General features: G+C 40.6%; 1 protein-coding gene across 4 annotated transcripts in view; it reads left to right on the top strand.

Annotated features, from left to right (window-relative positions):
• The first annotated feature begins 989 nt into the window (after positions 1-989).
• Positions 990-19861, top strand: part of LOC139383299 (centrosomal protein of 170 kDa protein B-like) — a 43513-nt gene continuing 24641 nt past the window's right edge. For 2 of the 4 annotated variants that reach the window (XM_071127764.1, XM_071127763.1), the window contains exons 1-6: positions 1291-1321; positions 5695-5832; positions 15350-15439; positions 16374-16454; positions 17029-17085; positions 18557-18707. In XM_071127764.1, coding sequence (XP_070983865.1) covers positions 1292-1321; positions 5695-5832; positions 15350-15439; positions 16374-16454; positions 17029-17085; positions 18557-18707 — 547 coding nt within the window. In that variant the 5' untranslated portion in view covers position 1291. Of the gene's footprint in view, positions 1218-1290; positions 1322-2424; positions 2480-5694; positions 5833-15349; positions 15440-16373; positions 16455-17028; positions 17086-18556; positions 18708-19861 lie in introns of those variants that run through there. The other 2 variants (XM_071127765.1, XM_071127766.1) reach the window with 2 other exon arrangements.

Genomic DNA, 19861 nt, shown 5'->3' with positions numbered 1-19861 from the left:
AAGAAAAACCCTGCAATGTGTCCAATATTTTTACTGTATATTTTTTTACCAGTAGGCTATTATTATGTTCTTGACATTAATATACTTAAGCTCCAACCGTTTCTCAATGTGCTCCACTCCATAATATTCTATATTCTTACCAGGTAAGTCAGTTAAGAACAAATTCTTATTTACGATGACGGCCGAGAAACACTGGGTTAACTACCTAGTTCAGGGGCAGAACGACAGAGTTTTACCCGGTCAGCTCGGGGATTCGATCAACCTTTCAGTTACTGGCCCAACGCTCTAACCACGAGGCTACCTGCCGCCCCTTAAGCTTATATAAAATAGTGATTCTCTTTAGATTTTTCCCACGTGTAGTTAGTTACCTTTGTTTTGTTTTTCATAATTTTAACATTATGCACTAAGAAAAACAACAAAAAAAATATCATACAAATACATTTTACGGTGGACTTTTATTTTGAAGGGAAAATCCCAACACCGGAAGTCTTATTGTGGATAGGATCCAGCTAGTGTCGCTGCCGTTACGCTAATCAAAGTGATTGATGACGCTACTAAAGTTTACATAGTGCATATAATAACCTTATTTCCAGTCTTCTGTGGTTTGACAGTAAAAATAACTCCACACCTGTCTACATACTACATTGCATCCACCAGAAAGAACACTGTGCTGAAATCAACTGCATCTAGTCATTTAATATTAATAGGAACGCTGTCTCCATGTGGGCGAGTTGAGATTACTGACCGTTTCTGAAACATAATTTCACGAAAACTGTTATTACAAAATTATATTTACTACTTTGATGTGACATGATTTAATTAATTGTAAAGACATCATTATTTTCCATTCCAACATTTTTGATCGAAGTTGGACAATACCCCATAATTGTATGGCGCTTTTATTTAGCAACTTCAAATATTTCATTACTCTTCTCTTTCGTTCAGGTGCTAAGCATTTGAGTTGACATGTGGGACTGACTAGTTGCGTCACTCGTCTGGAGAACGTTGATCCTTACGCGTGGCGGTGGAAGTGTAATGTCAATTTTCGTCGGCTTGTCAAATATTGAAGGGAGGTTGTGTTCGTCATTTACCTGGGCTAACATTATTGTTTCTTGAAACTACTTTACTAAAGAAGAGGACATAGATACAGCTGTAAATTATTATTTATTGTGTTAACGCTGGCTACTATTCTGGAGAAAGCAGAGTCCGGATTAAAGGTATGCTTGTGAAGGGGGAGTCGTGAACTAGTACTGTTTTTTTCTCGTTCGGGAAAACCTTTCCTATTTCCTGTATGATGATGTTTGGCCTTCAATTGAAACAGGTAACTAACTAACCAGAGACAGGAGCTAACGGACCAGTAATTCCAACATTCTTTCGAAATAAAATAATTTAGCTACTATAGCTAGCTTGCTAAAAGTGGAGGGTCAGTCTGCTTGCAAACTCACCATAAAGTCAGTGTCAACTGCTGGCTAACGTTGCAACAAGTGTTGTTACAACTATTGTAACCTTCAGAATCGTTTTTTGTTGTTGATGTTTTTGTAGCTTTCTACCTGGCCCAGCTTGTTTGACAAGTGAGTTGGCTAGACATGATGAATTGCATATGTATCATTTTCCAGCTATTAATATGGGAATTATTGGTTAGGAAAGTGGCTGAGACTGATAGCAACTAGCCTACTAACGTTACTACAGTACAATTCATTGACCCCAGATCATTCTGGTATTATAGCATAGCCATATGTTTAATTAGTTGCACCTCGTTCCAAACCAATGTTGAATGGTAGGTCAGTTTAAGCAAACAGCAATTTAGGTTGGCTGCATGATTGAGCAGAATTGTAGGACTAATATCAGCAAAGGTGATCAGAATTGAGGAGTTAGCATAGTTAAGGTACCTGAACAAACAGCCTAACTTGATAAGACCTAGCTAGCTCTAAAACCCTTCTACTCAGTATGTAGGGTTTTCAGCCATTACATTCCCCCATATTTGGCTTCGTGTAAACTTAACGTTTAGGAACGTCAATCATCGCTTACGAAATGGTTTTCCAAACATATGCTGATATGCCCGTTATCTTTCATTACAGCGAGAAATAATATTTCAAATAAAAGAGACTTACTGTAGCAGTTTTGCACAGATCCATAATGTGTTTACCTCCAGTTGACAAACTACACTTCCTCCCCAGTTACACTGGTCATGCTAATTAGCACAGGTGGTCTTCTGTCTGTCTTCCATTAACAAGCGCTGTAACATGGATATATGCCCCTCAAGGAACACTAACCCTATAAAAGGTGTGTAGTAATTTCACTTTTTTTATTATTATTTCTCACCGATATGAAAGAGACCCCAGCAAAAATTGGGTTTTCATTTATCTGCATGTCCAGACCTTATATTTAGCCTCACAATGAAGTGTTTAACCATTTTCTTTTCAGGACAACCAGGGCTACAAGTACAAGACACAACAAGTTGACACAAACAGTTGCATTTGTGAGTTTTATTGACAAATGTAAAAAAATAAATAATAATAATAAGGTCCACGAAAAGCAAAAACCTGATTTGAAAAATGAATTTATATGAATGCTTTAAATACAGAAATGGTTTACTTACTGGGAAATGAATATCCAACTAGTCAGTGACAACTGTTTGGAGTTTCTGTCAGACTCCAATGTGAGCTTATTACAGTATTAGACTGTCTTGGGATTTCCTATGATCCATGTAGAAGAACCACTTACCTTCTAACGACTCTTGTGTAGCTTGTGAGCTCCATAAAGCAAAACATGTTACATGTTCCTAAGAGTCTCTGTTTTTCATAGATATCTTTAATAGTTTGTAGCTCAAACCATTCAGGCTCTACAGACGTTTTTGTAAAAAAATACAGGGCCTCGGGCCCTGGGCCCCTTCGGGATCCGCCCTTGTCTCACAAACACCGCTCTAACTCAGCCCCAGTTATTCACATAGACGGAAGCAGAAGAAATAGACTAATCCAATGGTACAACTCAGTCTGTAACTCAAACTCAAAATGTTTTAAAGAGGTTCGAAGTCCAAAACACGGCAGCGTTAGTGGGACTAATTGGCTTAAGAACATTAAAATGCATTGCTTGCGGTGCGCTTTTGGAAACCTAAGGAACTTATCCTTCATATCAGCAAGAAATCATTTTCAAAAAGTGAAGTGATGATTATTGATGTTTCTAAACGTGAGAACATAGTGCCAATTGTAGTTCACACGCGGCCAACCGTGGGCGACGCTAACCGCTGAAAATCCAATGGATACTCAATCATGTATATTGTAGACTGTAGGTTGCTGTAGGTTGCTGCAACAGTTGGAGGTAAGTGTCATGCTCAGCTTTGTGGAAAATGAATTGGGGAATAAACATGTAGGAATTTCCTCCTTTTCACCAGGCCTGTATTGAAGAAGGAATCCCTGTTTGTTGTCTGCCTTTGCTGGGTGTGGTGTGTGCATGAGCATCACTTGATGACACAACCAACCGTGCCTGAGAAGAGGGGTACACAACTAGATTCTGCCGCGTGTCTATTTTTGTCGGAGCGGAAGGTTGGGGGACCAGAACATAATTATAATAACTTGTACACTGCTAATTGACTACAACTAAGCCCAAAAAGAGATTTGTATTTTCCAATACAACCATTTCATACCTTGATTACATGAACCACGTTTCCATCCACAGTTTTAATGCAAGTAAAGTCATACCGTTTACAAAACGGTGATGGAAACGGGAAGTTGCAGTATGATTTTATAAATGCTGATAGATCATTTGTTCGTTCAACGTGGTGGGTCATTTTGTGTCTCTAAAATTAATTATGCGCAAAATGGTGGTGGAAACACCTTTTTGCGCAAATATTGAGGTCAACTTGGAGTCACTTGATGACATGGTGTGTGGTCCTCGCACTACGACTCGGGAAATCATGCAGTTTATTAGGCTACAGATTAAATAAGTTATGATGAACTTCATAGGGTGATGAAAGTGTACAGAATGAGCTTGATGCTCCTTTCCAATAACCGTTGAGGTTCTTGTTCTGGTGACATGGTGGTCGATGCTAGACTGCTGCTTGACAAATAAAAATATTCTCTTAACCATAATAATCTCATCAAGTAGACTAACCTACCTGCAGAGCCTACCCGCACTGTATCTGCAAGCTGTTGGCTGTAGTGAAAGTGCTAAGACCAGAGTAGGTACATTTGTTATTTAATGCAACCGTTTGTGACAAAACTCTTGGTAGAGTTGAAAATGCGCTGGAAACACATTGAACATTAGATTTGTATTTGTCGCATGAAAACGTAAGTGGATACTAAATGCTGTGTGCACTACATCATGCTTACTTAAATACTTACTTACAGGCTCTAACCAATAGTGCAAAAAAGGTATTAGGTGAACAATAGGTAAGTAAAAGAAATAAAACAACAGTAAAAAGACAATCTATATACAGTAGCGAGGCTATATACAGACACCGGTTAGTCAGGCTGATTGAGGTAGTATGTACATGTAGATATGGTTTAAGTGACTTTGCATATATGATGAACAGGGAATAGCAGTAGCGTAAAAGAGGGGGTGGCGGGACACAGTACAGATAGCCCGGGTTGGCCAATGTGCGGGAGCACTGGTTGGTCGGCCCCATTGAGGTAGTATGTAGTTGAATGTATAGTTAAAGTGACTATGCATATATGATAAAAAGAGAGTAGTAGCAGCGTAAAAGAGGGGTTGGGGGGGCACAATGCAAATAGTCCGGGTAGCCATTTGATTACCTGTTCAGGAGTTTTATGGCTTGGGGGTAAAAACTGTTGAGAAGCCTTTTTGCCCTAGACTTGGCACTCCGGCACTGCTTGCCATGCGGAGAACAGTCTATGACTGGGGTGGCTGGGGTCTTTGACAATTTTAAGAGCCTTCCTCTGACACCGCCTGGTGTAGAGGTCCTGGATGGCAGGCAGCTTACCCCCAGTGATGTACTGGGCTGTATGCACTACCCTCTGTAGTGCCTTGCGGTCAGAGGCTGAGCAATTGCCGTACCAGGCAATGCTCTCAATATTGCAGCTGTAGAACCTTTTGAGGATCTCAGGACCCATGCCAAATCTTTTTAGTTTCCTGAGGGGGAATAGGCTTTGTCGTGCCCTCTTCACAACTGTCTTGGTGTGTTTAGACCATTCTAGTTTGTTGTTGATGTGGACATCGAGGAACTTGAATCTCTCAACCTGCTCCACTACAGCCCCGTCGATGAGAATGGGGGTGTGCTCGGTCCTCCTTTTCCTGTAGTCCACAATCATCTCATTCGTCTTGGTTACGTTGAGGGATAGGTTGTTATTCTGGCATCACCCGGCCAGGTCTCTGACCTCCCTATAGGCTGTCTCGTTGTTGTCGGTGATCAGGCCTACCACTGTTGTGTCGTTTTATCTTTAGGCGGAATTTAGAATATTCACATGAAAGTCTGTCACCAATTGGATAGAAACCTAGCTAGTAAGACTTGATCACTTTTTTTATTTTTTTATTAATGGGAATATTTGTGATAATATTACCTAAACAAAAATTAGTTTTATATCTTAATTCCTGGTGATTGTGTTAATAGATCTGAAAATATTTAATTGAGTTGTTAGTTGTCCAAATTTGGTACCAGAATTGCAGTGAATGTGGTGACAACAAGAATCTACTGTTCTACATGTTGACTAATATATCAAGTCTTTTCGCCCCTCCCAGGATGCTAAGAAGGCTCTGAGTCGGGGCTCCAAGATGAGTGTGACGTCATGGTTCCTGGTCAGCAGCTCAGGCACAAGACACCGGTTGCCACCGGAGATGATCTTTGTGGGCCGGGAGGAGTGCGAACTCATGCTGCAGGTGTGTATGACGTCAAGATTCCCTAAAAACACGGCACTTCCATACAGCTACTACCAGAACTGGCTTTAAAGTAGCAAGTTAGGAGAATTAGATTAATGTTAGGAAAAGGGTTAGGATTAGCTAAAATGCTCTCCTAACCTGCTATGAAAAGTCACTGTCAGTCGTAGCTGTATGGAGGTGGTGTGTTTTTAGGGAGTACCGAATGACATCCGCAGCACCTTCTGTTTAGACACCAAATGCCATCAACCTGTCATGTGACCCTTAGCCAATCAACTGGCCATCCACCCTCTTGTGAAAGGATGACGCCTATATTAGGGTCCTGACTCAAGGAAAGCAAGTTTTATTAATGTACAAAAGATCTGTGGGAGTTGACCTGTGTGTACGTGAGAGGTGTTTATTTGTGCACGTGTGTGTGTTTTAAGAGCAGTGCCTGCTGGGAGAATTGCCTCCCTCAAATGTCAACGCAAAATGGAACTGACACATTCCATCCTGCTATTTTTCTCCATGTTTTCTGGTTCTAATAGCTGTTTGGAATCATTTGGGAGTTTCTTTCTGTGTACTTCTCGCTCTTGCCTTCTAGCTCTTGCCACTGGAAAAAAGAACACTACCTTCAAAATAGTTTATACACTTTCCTCAGTCTGTGGTTTGCTCAACATGCCCAGCCCACCACATCTGCTTGTAGAATTGAAAAGTTGCTCTTCTCCACATTCAGGCATCACTGGCTCCAGCAAAACCTCAGCCTCTCATATTGGAAATTATGCTTACTTATAATCTCTCTTTAAGTGTGCATGCTTTCTGGTCTGGCATGTGCTACAGCCCAAGCATATTTCAGTCTTGTCCCTTTTTGGCATTGTACAGTCTTTTGTTTTTGTATTTGCAGCACAATGTAAAATGACAATACCCACAAAAACCAAAGTTTGGTGACTGTCTGTCATGTGAGCATTCCGTTTGGCTTTTTGACAGATGTGGAACTGGGGCCATTTCAAATGAAAGTTGTTTAGGGCCTTGATGTTGTCTCTTTTTGTAGAAGTCTGTCTGAACAGTATGTGCCTCTACAAGCCCAACAAGTAGGCCATGAAGTCCTTAGAGAAACTGTATTCGTCACTCTGCAACGGCTGTGGGGTGCCAAAGGTCACATTCGTCTCAGATAAGATAAATGGACATTCCTCTGGGAAAGTGGGGTAATGTTGTAACTGAGTGGTGTTTTATTTATTATTTGAGACCAGACTTTTTTTTATGTCAAGGACAAATCCACGGTAAAGGAATTTTCACTTAAGATGTATGCTAAACAAAAAATATTGATTTCAAAATGTAACAATACATACAACTCTATGCACAAGTACCACTTTTAACAATTTACACTGTAAATTGTATAAAAACACATTTACTGGAAGAACTGTGCAGATGCAAAGTTTGGTAAAAGAATTTCGGTAAAATCTCCCTCCTTTTTTTTGTGTCCCACATTTCCCCCAAACTTTGTTTTACATCATTGGAAGATGCAAGCATGCTACTTTACAAAATAAAATGCATTACTATTTTTTTACCACAGAGAATCAGACAAATGTAGGCTACAGTCTTTTTATTGGCTTATTTGTATATTCAAGCCTGTCTCAAAATACAACACTCCCCTTTTAAGGCTCTCCTGGGGGATGGTTGGCCACCCTTGGTAGCCTGTAACATATTGCACCATTAGGCTACAATTACAACCAAATACTTTTTGTTTTTGTAAAATAATGCTCTCCAGGGCTCGACAGTAATGGCGTCCCATCATCAAAGAAATAATGGTTCAAAACGGACTCTTGGACAACTGATCCAAAGTTCATACAACCACTGCATATAAGTGGTGCAACCGATCAGACTGTTTAGCTTAAAATCTTAATGTTTTATTTCTTCATATTAAAAGCTCAACAATGCGTACATGGCTATAGGCAATGCGCAAATGTTCCAAAATGCAATTAGCGGGGAAAACACAATTCTCAAACGCGCACCCCAAGCGCAAACAGTATCATGTGACAGATATGAAAATATCTGTTAGAAATGAAGAAAGGGGAGCTCTGAAGGTGCTTCAGCTAGCATGGGTTACTAATATGACGAGGATTATCCCTTTGCCTGCTGGACAATTAAAATAACGTTGATTTGAAAACCAATAGATCATGAGAAAAATGCTGATTTCAATGCCATATTAAGTGTTTATAAAATAATTCCCTCAACATTTCTAAAGTCATATTTTGTCTAGGCTACTTTGAAACAAGATAAGACATGCTTCATAAAATGACATAAAACATCCATGTTTTAAACAATTAAGTTTATGGTTAAATAGTTTCAAAATGCTGACCGCCTCCACTCAGAATCAAGGTGGGTGATATGCGGTGCGCAACATGCACTGTCCTTCACTCTCTGGTCTTGTGACCATCTGAAATAAACAAACCATGCCTTGAGTAACGTCCAAAGGCTTGATTCAGTCAACATAATGTTAATTATTCTTCATTATATTTGTCAAACATGACTGGCGTTTAGCCTGTATTTATGTCATTAAAAGTATAATTTAAAGTTTGGCTACATTTTCTGGCGGATGCCTCATGTCCGCATCCATTTGGATATGAGGCAGATGGACTCCAATCACATAGCACTACAAATTTGCCGCCCTGGCAAATTGAGCAATTGGGGAGAAGGGCCTTGATCAGAGAGGTGACCAAGAATCCGATGGTCACTCTGACAGAGCTCCAGAGTACCTCTGTGGAGATGGGATAACCTTCCAGAAGGACAACCATCTCTGTAGCACCACCAATCAGGCCTTTATGGTAGAGTGGCCAGACGGAAGCCACTGCTCAGTAAAAGGCACATGACAGCCTGCTTGGAGTTTGCCAAAAGGTATCTAAAGAATCTCAGACCATGAGAAACAAGATTCTCTGGTCTGATGAAACCAAGATTGAACTCTTTGGCCTGAATGCCAAGTGTCACGTCTGGAGGAAACCTGGCACCATCCCTACATTGAAGTATGGTGGTGGCAGCATCATGCTGAGGGGATGTTTTTCAGCGACAAGGACTGGGAGACTAGTCAGGATCAAGGGGAAAGATGAACGGAGCAAAGTATGGAGAGATCCTTGATGAAAACCTGCTCCAGAGCACTCAGGACCTCAGACTTGGGTAAAGGTTCACCTTCCAACAGGAGAACGACCCTAAGTACACAGCTAAGACAACGCAGGAGTGGCTTTGGGACAAGTCTCTGAATTTCCTTGAGTGGCCCAGCCAGAGCCTGGACTTGAACCCAATCTAACATCTCTGGAGAGACCTGAAAATAGCTGTGCAACAACGCTCCCCTTACAACCTGAGAGAGCTTGAGAGGATCTGCGGAGAAGAATGGGAGAAACTCCCCAAATACACGTGTGCCAAGCTTGTAGCGTCATACCTTAGAAGACTCGAGGCTGTAATCGCTGCCAAAGGTGCTTCAACAAAGTACTGAGTGAAGGGTCTGAATACTTATGTTATATTTTATTTATTTGTTTTTTAATACATTTCTAAACCTGTATTTGCTTTGTCCTAATGTGATATTGTGTGTAGATTTATGAGGGAAAAAACCTATTTAATAAATGTTAGAATAATGCTGTAACGTAATAAATTGTGGAAGAAGTCAAGCGGTCTAAATCCTTTCCGAATGCACTGTACATCTTCATTTCTGTTCCAATTAAACAGAGTGGATGAAAATTAGCCCAATTTGTGAGTTATTTTCCTTTCTTAGGGATTATGGATATAGTAGCTGTGTTGATATCTCTGTGGAATTGTCCTTTTTCAATAGCAATGTTAAGCGATTTCAATAATAACTGATCCTAGCTCATCCCAAAAGTTGAAGGGGTTCAGGAGGTATTCCATCAATACCAGGTGCTTTATCTGTCTTCATATTTAAAAGAGCAGCTTTCAGTTCAGAATAAGTGACAGGTTCCTCTAATTAAACTGTTCCTTCCTGAGAAAGTTTGGGCAATGTAAGGTTCTCAAGCAATCACCGACAAGCAGAATTATCAAGCTATTTGAAGAACTGTATGACTGACTAATATGCTCTAAAAGTTATTTATTTCTGTAGGATCTGATATCAGTCCCTTAGTATGGGATCTGAATAGCTGTATTGATGATCTTGTTTCAGCATGTTTAAGTTGCAGTGCCAGTAAGTGGCTAGGCCTACTCCCTTAAACAGTATTTTTGTCACACCCTCTGCTCTGTTGCAACAGGTCATTAAGTTTCAGTCTACTTGTTTTTATCCCAATTTCTCTCTCTGAGTAGTTGTCTTCCTGCATTTTCCAATGCTTTTCCAATTCACTGATCTTCTGAAGTCTTACATTCTGGAAATGGGAGGAAAATGTGTAGTGTTTCCTCTTATAAAACCTTTTACAGCTAACCATACCATAGTTTGAGTCCTCCACTGAGTAATAATTTATTTAAAAAAAATATTTTAAATTGAATAATAATTTAAAGGATTTTAAACTGAAAAAGGAAGTCAGTTGTGTAGTGAAGTGTTATTAAACCATCTCAGTGCACATTTTTTCATTGGGAAGATTTGACATTTACAGAAGAATGATCAGATGGAATGGCCTGTAATGTTTTTATAAGTTCCAGGTTACCTGTAATATCAGTAGATGTTGAAACATAGTAAAGTCTTAAATCTAACAGAAAAGCAAGTATAGTCCTTAGTTGTGGGATTTTGAAGTCTCCTACGGTCATTAAGATCTTTTAATAAATTGGTTAAGTGCAATGGAAGCATTCACTTGTGATGAGCTATGAGAAGGTTCAGATCTATCTAGCATAGCATCAATAATGGCATTCATGTCAGTTCCAATAATACGCGTATAATCCGATTTAAATTGATCAGGCTTCTGGTTACAGAAGGGAGAACATCTTTGTCATATGGGTTAGGAGCATAAATTGATACAAATGCTATTTTACTTCCATACAGAGTGGAGCATAAGTAAGTAAATCTGCCCTGTATCATTTCCACTTTTTTCAATTGTAAAGGGTAAATTGCATTTATGTAGGATAAGCACCCTTTTTGATATGAAGCAGGAAGCAGCTGCCAGTTTGTAGTATTTGTTTTGAAGTCTATGGACGTCACCCTCTAAAATATGTGTTTTGATGTATTTCTAATACCTTTAAAGACTTTTTCTGCTAGATGTTTTCTAAGACCCCTTTTCTATCTCTTTGACCAGAAATCAAAGCTTTTGCTTAGTCCTAATTTATAGGATGGAAAATGTTTGACTTTTTTTTAATAATATCTCTCTATATATACAGTTGAAGTCAGAAGGTTACCTACACTTAGGTTGGAGTCATTGAAACTCATTTTTCAACCACTCCACACATTTCTTGTTAACAAACTATAGTTTTGGAAAGTCGGATAGGACATCTACTTTGTGCATGACACAAGTCATTTTTCCAACAATTGTTTACAGACAGATTATTTCACTTATAATTCATTGTATCACAATTCCAGTGGGTCAGAAGTTTACATACACTAAGTTGACTGTGCCTTTAAACAGCTTGGAAAATTCAGGAAAATTATGTCATGGCTTTAGAAGCTTCTGTTAGGCTAATTGACATCTTTTGAGCCAATCGGAGGCGTGCCTGTGGATGTATTTCAAGGCCTACCTTCAAACTCTGTGCCTCTTTGCTTGACATCATGGAAAAATCAAAAGAAATCAGCCAAGACCTCAGAAAAAAATTGTAGACCTCCACAAGACTGGTTCATCCTTGGGAGCAATTTCCAAACGCCTGAAGGTACCACGTTCATCTGTACAAACAATAGTACGCAAGTATAAACACCATGGGACCACGTAGCCGTCATACTGCTCAGGAAGGAGACGCGTTCTGTCTCCTAGAGATGAACGTACTTTGGTGCGAAAAGGACAAATCAATCCCAGAACAACAGCAAAAGTCCTTGTGAAGATGCTGGAGGAATAGGTACAAAAGTATCTATATCCACAGTAAAATGAGTCCTATATCGACATAACTTGAAAGGACGCTCAGCAAGGAAGAAACCACTGCTCCAAAACCGGCATAAATGACTTAAGGACAAAGTCAAGGTATTGGAGTGGCCATCACAAAGCCCTGACCTCAATCCCATAGAACATTTGTGGGAAGAACTGAAAAAGCGTGTGCAAGTAAGGAGGCCTACCTGACTCAGTTACACCAGCTCTGTCAGGAGGAATGGGCCAAAATTTACCCAACTTATTTTGAGAAGCTTGTGGAAGGCTACCCCAAACTGTTTGACCCAAGTTAAACAATTTATAGGCAATGCTCCCAGATACTAATTGTGTGTAAACTTCTGATCCACTGGGAATGTGATGAAAGAAATAAAAGCATTATTTATTCTGACATTTCACATTATTAAAATAGTGGTGATCCTAACTTACCTAAAACAGGGCATTTTTTACTAGGATTAAATGTCAGGAATTGTGAAAATCTGAGTTTAAATGTATTTGGCGAAGGTGTATGTAAACTTTCGACTTCAACTGTGTGTGTTTATGTATGTACAGTGGGGCAAAAAAGTATTTAGTCAGCCACCAATTGTGCAGGTTCTCTCACTTAAAAAGATGAGAGAGGCCTGTAATTTTCATCATAGGCACACTTCAACTATGACAGACAAAATAAGATTTTTTTTTCTCCAGAAAATCACATTATAGGATTTTTTATGAATTTATTTGCAAATTATGGTGGAAAATAAGTAGTTGGTCACCTACAAACAAGCAAGATTTCTGGCTCTCACAGACCTGTAACTTATTCTGTAAGAGGCTCCTCTGTTCTCCACTCATTACCTGTATTAATGGCACCTGTTTGAACTTGTTATCAGTATAAAAGACACCTGTCCACAACCTCAAACAGTCACACTCCAAACTCCACTATGACCAAGACCAAAGAGCTGTCAAATGACACCAGAAACAAAATTGTAGACCTGCACCAGGCTGGGAAGACTGAATCTGCAATAGGTAAGCCTCTTGGTTTGAAGAAATCAACTGTGGGAGCAATTATTAGGAAATGGAAGACATACAAGACCACTGATAATCTCCCTCGATCTGGGGCTCCACGCAAGATCTCACCCCGTGGGGTCAAAATTATCACAAGAACGGTGAGCAAAAATCCCAGAACCACACGGGGGGACCTAGTGAATGACCTGCAGAGAGCTGGGACCAAAGTAACAAAGCCTATCATCAGTAACACACTACGCCGCCAGGGACTCAAATCCTGCAGTGCCAGACGTGTCCCCCTGCTTAAGCCAGTACGTGTCCAGGCCCGTCTGAAGTTTGCTAGAGAGCATTTGGATGATCCAGAAGAAGATTGGGAGAATGTCATATGGTCAGATGAAACCAAAATAGAACTTTTTGGTAAACTCAACTCGTCGTGTTTGGAGGACAAAGAATGCTGAGTTGCATCCAAAGAACACCATACCTACTGTGAAGCATGGGGGTGGAAACATCATGCTTTGGGGCTGTTTTTCTGCAAAGAGACCAGGACGACTGATCTAAAGGAAAGAATGAATGGGGCCATGTATCGTGAGATTTTGAGTGAAAACCTCCTTCCATCAGCAAGGGCATTGAAGATGAAACGTGGCTGGGTCTTTCAGCATGACCAAGATCCCAAACACACCGCCCGGGCAACGAAGGAGTGGCTTCGTAAGAAGCATTTCAAGGTCCTGGAGTGGCCTAGCCAGTCTCCAGATCTCAACCCCATAGAAAATCTTTGGAGGGAGTTGAAAGTCCGTGTTGCCCAGCAACAGCACCAAAACATCACTGCTCTAGAGGAGATCTGCATGGAGGAATGGGCCAAAATACCAGCAACAGTGTGTGAAAACCTTGTGAAGACATACAGAAAACGTTTGACCTCTGTCATTGACAACAAAGGGTATATAACAAAGTATTGAAAAACTTTTGTTATTGGCCAAATACTTATTTTCCACCATAATTTGCAAATAAATTCATTAAAAATCCTACAATATGATTTTCTGGATTTTTTTCACTCATTTTGTCTGTCATAGTTGAAGTGTACCTATGATGAAAATTACAGGCCTCATCTTTTTAAGTGGGAGAACTTGCACAATTGGTGGCTGACTAAATACTTTTTTGCCCCACTGTATGTTATGTAGTGTGTGTGTGTGTATATATATATCTTTGCTTTCATTTAACACCCAATTTTGATATGCTACAATGAACTTCACATTGATGCTCATTAATCCTTTTACATGGAAATTACTCAATACTGTAGAGCTTTCAAAGTGTTGATGATAATACCAAACAAAGCAGGATAATCATACTAGCCATTGCCTTGCCCAGTGCTAATTGAGACAGGAAAAAAGCTACTCCATAAAGCCAGAGCCTCTCAAATCTCAAAATTAGTGGTAAACCAGTGGATGCTCCTCAGAGGAAGGGGAGGACCATCCAACTCTGAACTTCAGAAAAATAGTGAAACATTAATTAAGTTATCATTTTTAGATAAAACTATACTAAATATATTAACGTCACCAAATAACTGTTTTAAAATACACTGTTTTGCAATGGTCTGTCTCCCTGAAGGACATCTACCTGAATTTGTCTAATAGAAACACTAGTTTTGGTTACTAAACACAAAGTTTTGCAACTGTTTTGGACTAATGATTACACCCTAGAGGAGCTAGATGCAGGCAAGAGTGTGCAAATTGAATGCGTTACTGTCTGTCACCTTGATGACGCCAATTTTTCTCTCGAAAGTGTGCACCAATGTTAAACTTTAATTTGTAGGCTAGGTTGTAGCAACCTGATGATTGGTATAGGGAAAATGTTATTATCATGTCAAGCCTTAACCTATCTGTCACATTGAGCTGGGTGAATGGAAAATGAATGACCGTCATCCAATATCCTGTAATAGAAATAAGGCCATGCTCATAAAAAAAAGTGTCCTCCCTAATATTAAATGGCACCAACTGACACTGTGGTTAACATGCAGCATGTGACAACAATAAGAAGGAACGATAGTAACAGTAATAACTCTGCAAATGAGTTAGGTGGGTGAATGGTCTGTCTTTGTGGTGAAGAGGAGGCCTGGAGTGAATAATGAGTGGAAGAGAGAGCGAGTGGCTCAGCCTGCCTTAATTACTGCTTTTGTTCTGCCCATTAATTAATGAGCAGAACTACAGTAGAGCTGTCTTTCTTGTCCTCCTGCCCTGCTGGCTGGTGGCTTGTTGAGGACCAGGATGATTGGTTGAGTTGTGTAAAGTGCTCTTTCTGCCTGTTCAGTGTCAGACTGGGGTTGTCTTCAACCAGTGGGTACCATAATGACCCGGCTTGTAATGGTTAGGAGTAATAGGGATAATTTGCAAGAATGTAAGCAAACTCGAAGGCCTATCTGTTTGACTATGAGCACGGTGATCTACTGTACATGCATGTTGCCTTCATTGCGGATATTTTGTTTTTCTGCTTATACTCATGACAGTATCCAGTCTGAAGTTTCTTAGCCATTGCCCATCAGTATGAGATGCTCAGGTATGTTCTCTGTTTCTTTACAGTCGCGCAGTGTGGACAAGCAGCATGCTGTCGTCAACTACGACCCAGCCACAGACGAGCACATGGTGAAGGACCTGGGCAGCCTGAACGGGGTGAGTCTCATCATGTCCCCTGCTTACAAGTTGAATAAAGGATCCAGCCAGCCACAGCCCTCTCTGGAGGGTCCAGAGCACCACTACCAGTCCCTCAGGCCTTAGCACAAAAGAGCCCTCTCTCAGTGCCAGAGACAGTTGCTAGAGCAGTAATGAGTACTGTGTTTTCTGCTGGCCTGGGCCTTTTCTCTGGTGTTCCTTTCTCCCTCCTTCCCCCTGACACCTTCCCCTGTACTATTGCCACTTCATTGCACTGTTCCAGCCAAGCACAGGACTGAGGAGAGGGAAAGACTGCCCTTTGTTTCACTGTAGTGTTTCTCTTGGCACCAGCAGTTGTAGCAGCCAACTCTAAACAGAGCAGAACTTAACATCAGAGGCTTGTTACTGAAATGTACCATGGCTGTTTCCTTTTACTTTGACAATTCTCTTTATTTAGTCTACTTATAGTGGTGAGCCCTCTTACTTACAGTACATTGTTTTAAACACGGTTAGGCTTTAACCTTCCACTAAGCGATACAGTATCTATACCTCTGGATTGTGTGTAACTTAGATTGTGTAATGTAATTAAGTCGTGTAGCTTTTGCTGGTGTGTGAGTGCTTTGTGTCAGCCTGCTCTCTACCCACTTGTCCCCTGACTGCCTTTCTCAGCCTACTCAGGGCAGATGGCCATTACAGAACTGCATAATCTCGTTAATGCCTTAATTTACAGGTAGGATAGCTTCAATTTCACTCACAGGCAACTGCTAAGCAGCACCTAGCAATTTAATGACCTGTTGCCAGTTTGACAACTAACTCTCATTGTCAGTGTCTGTTTTTATTCCAATGGTATTGAACTAATCATGATTGTTGTGAAAACAAATAATTAGCCTCTAGATTTTTCTGAAGCTTTCAATGTAAACACACCAAAACAAACTTTTATCTATTTTCTCCCCAGACTTTTGTGAATGATCTGAGAATCCCAGACCAGACTTACATCACCCTGAAGCTCGCTGATGTCATCCGCTTTGGATATGATATCCTTTTGATTATCTGATAATGATTGTAATTATTTTATTGTTTTATTGATTCTTCATTGTTTGGGGATTTTCTTGATTGGATCAGAAGGATGTGTACTTTTCAACCTCTAAGTGCTCTTTTGTGCTAGTTTCTTACAAACAATTGAATTCCATAAGGCTTTGGTCTATACTTGCTGGTTGAAAGGAATTTAAAACATTCATTTTCTTTTCCCTCTCTGGTTTGTGCACCAAACCCTCCCAATATGTTAATTCCCTGTGGTTTGAGTCAGGGGTTTTGGATTATGTCCAACTCTGGACTGAAAATCTTTTGGACCCTTGAACCTCTGAGCTGAAAAACACGAATAGTGACAATGAGTTTCGATAACTGGGACAAAAGCTGCTTAAAGGTAGACGTTTAGTATGCGTTACCAGAACTTACCATGCATGCTACATGTCACATGAGTTCTCAGAAAGTTAGAGCTTCAAGAACTGCACAGACTAATAATTACCCAAAATGGCAAGTGTCAGTGACATGTATTATTCTAACCCAATGGCTCCAGTTTGAATATGCTTTCCTTAACTCTGCTTTCACATTCTCATGTGTACATCCTGGAGAGGAGTCAACACAAGGTGCCAGAGGAGGCTCTCAAAGTAAGTGAGAACGTCCACATGTACAGTGCATTCGGAAAGTATTCAGACCATTGACTTTTCCCACATTTTGTTACGTTACAGCCTTATTCTGAAATGGATACAATATTTATTCCTCTCATCAATCTACACACACTACCCCATAATGACAAAGCGAAAACCCTCAGACCCTTTGCTATAATACTCAAAATTGAGCTCAGGTGCATCCTGTTTCCATCCTATCCTTGATGTTTCTACAACTTGATTGGAGTCCGCTTGTGGTAAATTAAATTGATTGGACATGGTTTGGAAAGGCGCACACCTGTCTATATAAGGGTCCCACAGTTGACAGTGCATGTTAGAGCAAAAACAAAGCCATGAGGTTGAAGGAATTGTCCGTAGAGCTCCAAGACAGGATTTTGTCAAGGCACAGATCTCGTGAAGAGTAGAAAAACATGTCTGCAGCGTTGAAGATCCCCAAGAACACAGTGGCCTTCTCCCCCATTCTTAAATGGAAGAAGTTTGGAACCATGTCTGCAGCACTCAGGCCGCAGAGATGGTTCAGGCCATTATGGTAAAGTGGCCAGACGGAAGCCAGTCCTCAGTAAAAGGCACATGACAGTCCACTTGGAGTTTGCCAAAAGGCTACTAAAAGATTCTCAGACCATGAGAAACAAGATTCTCTGGTCTGATGAAACCAAGATTGAACACTTTGGCCTGAGTGCCAAGCGTCATGTCTTGAGAAAGCCCGGCACCATCCCTACAGTAAAGGACAGTGGTGGCAGCATCATGTTGTGGGGATGTTTTTCAGAGGCAGGGACTGGGAGACTAGTCAGGATTGAGGGGAAAGATGAACGACGCAAAGTACAGAGAGATCTATGATGAAAACCTGCTCCAGACCCCTCAGGATCTTAGACTGGGATGAAGGTTCACCTTCCAACAGGACAACGACCCTAAGAACACAGCCAAGACAAAGCAGGAATGGCTTTGGGACCAGTCTCTGAATGTCCTTGAGTGGCCCAGCCAGAGCCCGGACTTAAACCCGATCTCTGGCGAGACCTGAAAATAAAATGTCTAGTGATTCTCCCCATCCAACCTGACAGCACTTGAGAGGATCTGCAGAGAAGAATGGGAGAAACTCCCCAAATACAGGTGTGCCAAGCTTGTAGCTTCATACCAAAGAAGACTTGAGGCTGTAATCGCTACCAAAGGTGCTTCAACAAAGTACTGAGTGAAGGGTCTGAATACTTATGTAAATGTGATATTTTTAAAAAAAATGAAAAAATGTCTAAAATCCTGTTTTTGCTTTGTCGTTATGGGGTATTGTGTGTAGAAACAAAATATGGAAAAAGTCAAGGGGTCTGAATACTTTCCGAATGCACTGTACATGTCATCTATGAATGTGAGTGATAGTCCGGTAGGGGCTTTTTAATTTCCTGTTTTCCCTTTTGTGTTTTTTATTTTTATTTCCTGTTTTCCCTTTTGTTTTTATTAGCATGAGAAGTACACCAGCCAGCTAGAGATGAGTATGAAGGCCCTGGAAGCCAGGAAGAGGGAGAAAGAGAGGCAGCATGCTGAGGAGAGAACCAGAGACTCATTTCGCTCCAAACAGGAGAAAGCCGAGGGTAAAGCTGCCCTCGCAGCAGGTAACCTTGCCCAGTCCTGTTGTCCTTTTCTTCTAGAGACCACAGTTTAGGTGCTATCCTACATTATAGACCAGGCCTATGAATTTTCTCTGCAAATGTAGAAGAATGGAGCCGGAGGAGTTGGCTGACGTTTTACGGGCTCCTCACCAATTGTTTTTTTTTGGCGGCGTTTGTAACTTATTTTGTACATAATGTTTCTGCCATTGTCTCTTATGACTGAAAAGAGCTTCTGGATGTCAGAACAGCGATTACTCTCCTCGAACTGGACAAAGATTTTTTTTCTTTAATAACCTGTTGTGACTAGGGGGCAGTATTTTCATTTTTGGAAAAAAAACGTTCCCGTAGTAAACGGGATATTTTGTCAGGACAAGATGCTAGAATATGCATATAATTGACAGCTTAGGATAGAAAACACTCTAAAGTTTCAAAAACTGTAAAAATATTGTCTGTGAGTATAACAGAACTGATGTTGCAGGCGAAAGCCTGAGAAAAATCCAATCCGGAAGTGCCTCATGTTTTGAAAGCGCTGCGTTCCAATGCGTCCCTATTGAGCAGTGAATGGGCTATCAACCAGATTACTCTTTCTCCGTATTCCCGAAGGTGTCTACAGCATTGTGACGTAGTTTTACACATTTATGTTGAAGAATACCCGTAAGCGGCTACGTTGCGCAAGTGGTCACCTGATGCTCCCGGAGAGATTCTCGCGTAAAATACAGAGGTAGCCATTACTCCAATCGGTCCTACTGAAAAACGAATTGTCCCGATGGATATATTATCGAATAGATATTTGAAAAACACCTTGAGGATTGATTATAAACAACGTTTGCCATGTTTCTGTCGATATTATGGAGCTAATTTTGAATATTTTTCGCCGTTTTCGTGACTGCAATTTCCGGGCGATTTCTCAGCCAAACGTGAAGAACAAACGGAGCTATTTCGCCTACAAAAATAATATTTTTGGAAAAAATGAACATTTGCTATCTAACTGGGAGTCTCGTGAGTGAAAACATCCGAAGCTCATCAAAGGTAAACAATTTAATTTGATTGCTTTTCTGATTTCCGTGACCAAGTTACCTGCTGCTAGCTGGACAAAATGCTATGCTAGGCTATCGATAAACTTACACAAATGCTTGTCTAGCTTTGGCTGTAAAGCA

This window comes from Oncorhynchus clarkii, chromosome 25 (genome assembly GCF_045791955.1).
Source record: "Oncorhynchus clarkii lewisi isolate Uvic-CL-2024 chromosome 25, UVic_Ocla_1.0, whole genome shotgun sequence".
NCBI lineage: Eukaryota > Metazoa > Chordata > Actinopteri > Salmoniformes > Salmonidae > Oncorhynchus > Oncorhynchus clarkii.
This window is presented reverse-complemented; position numbering and strand designations above follow the sequence as displayed.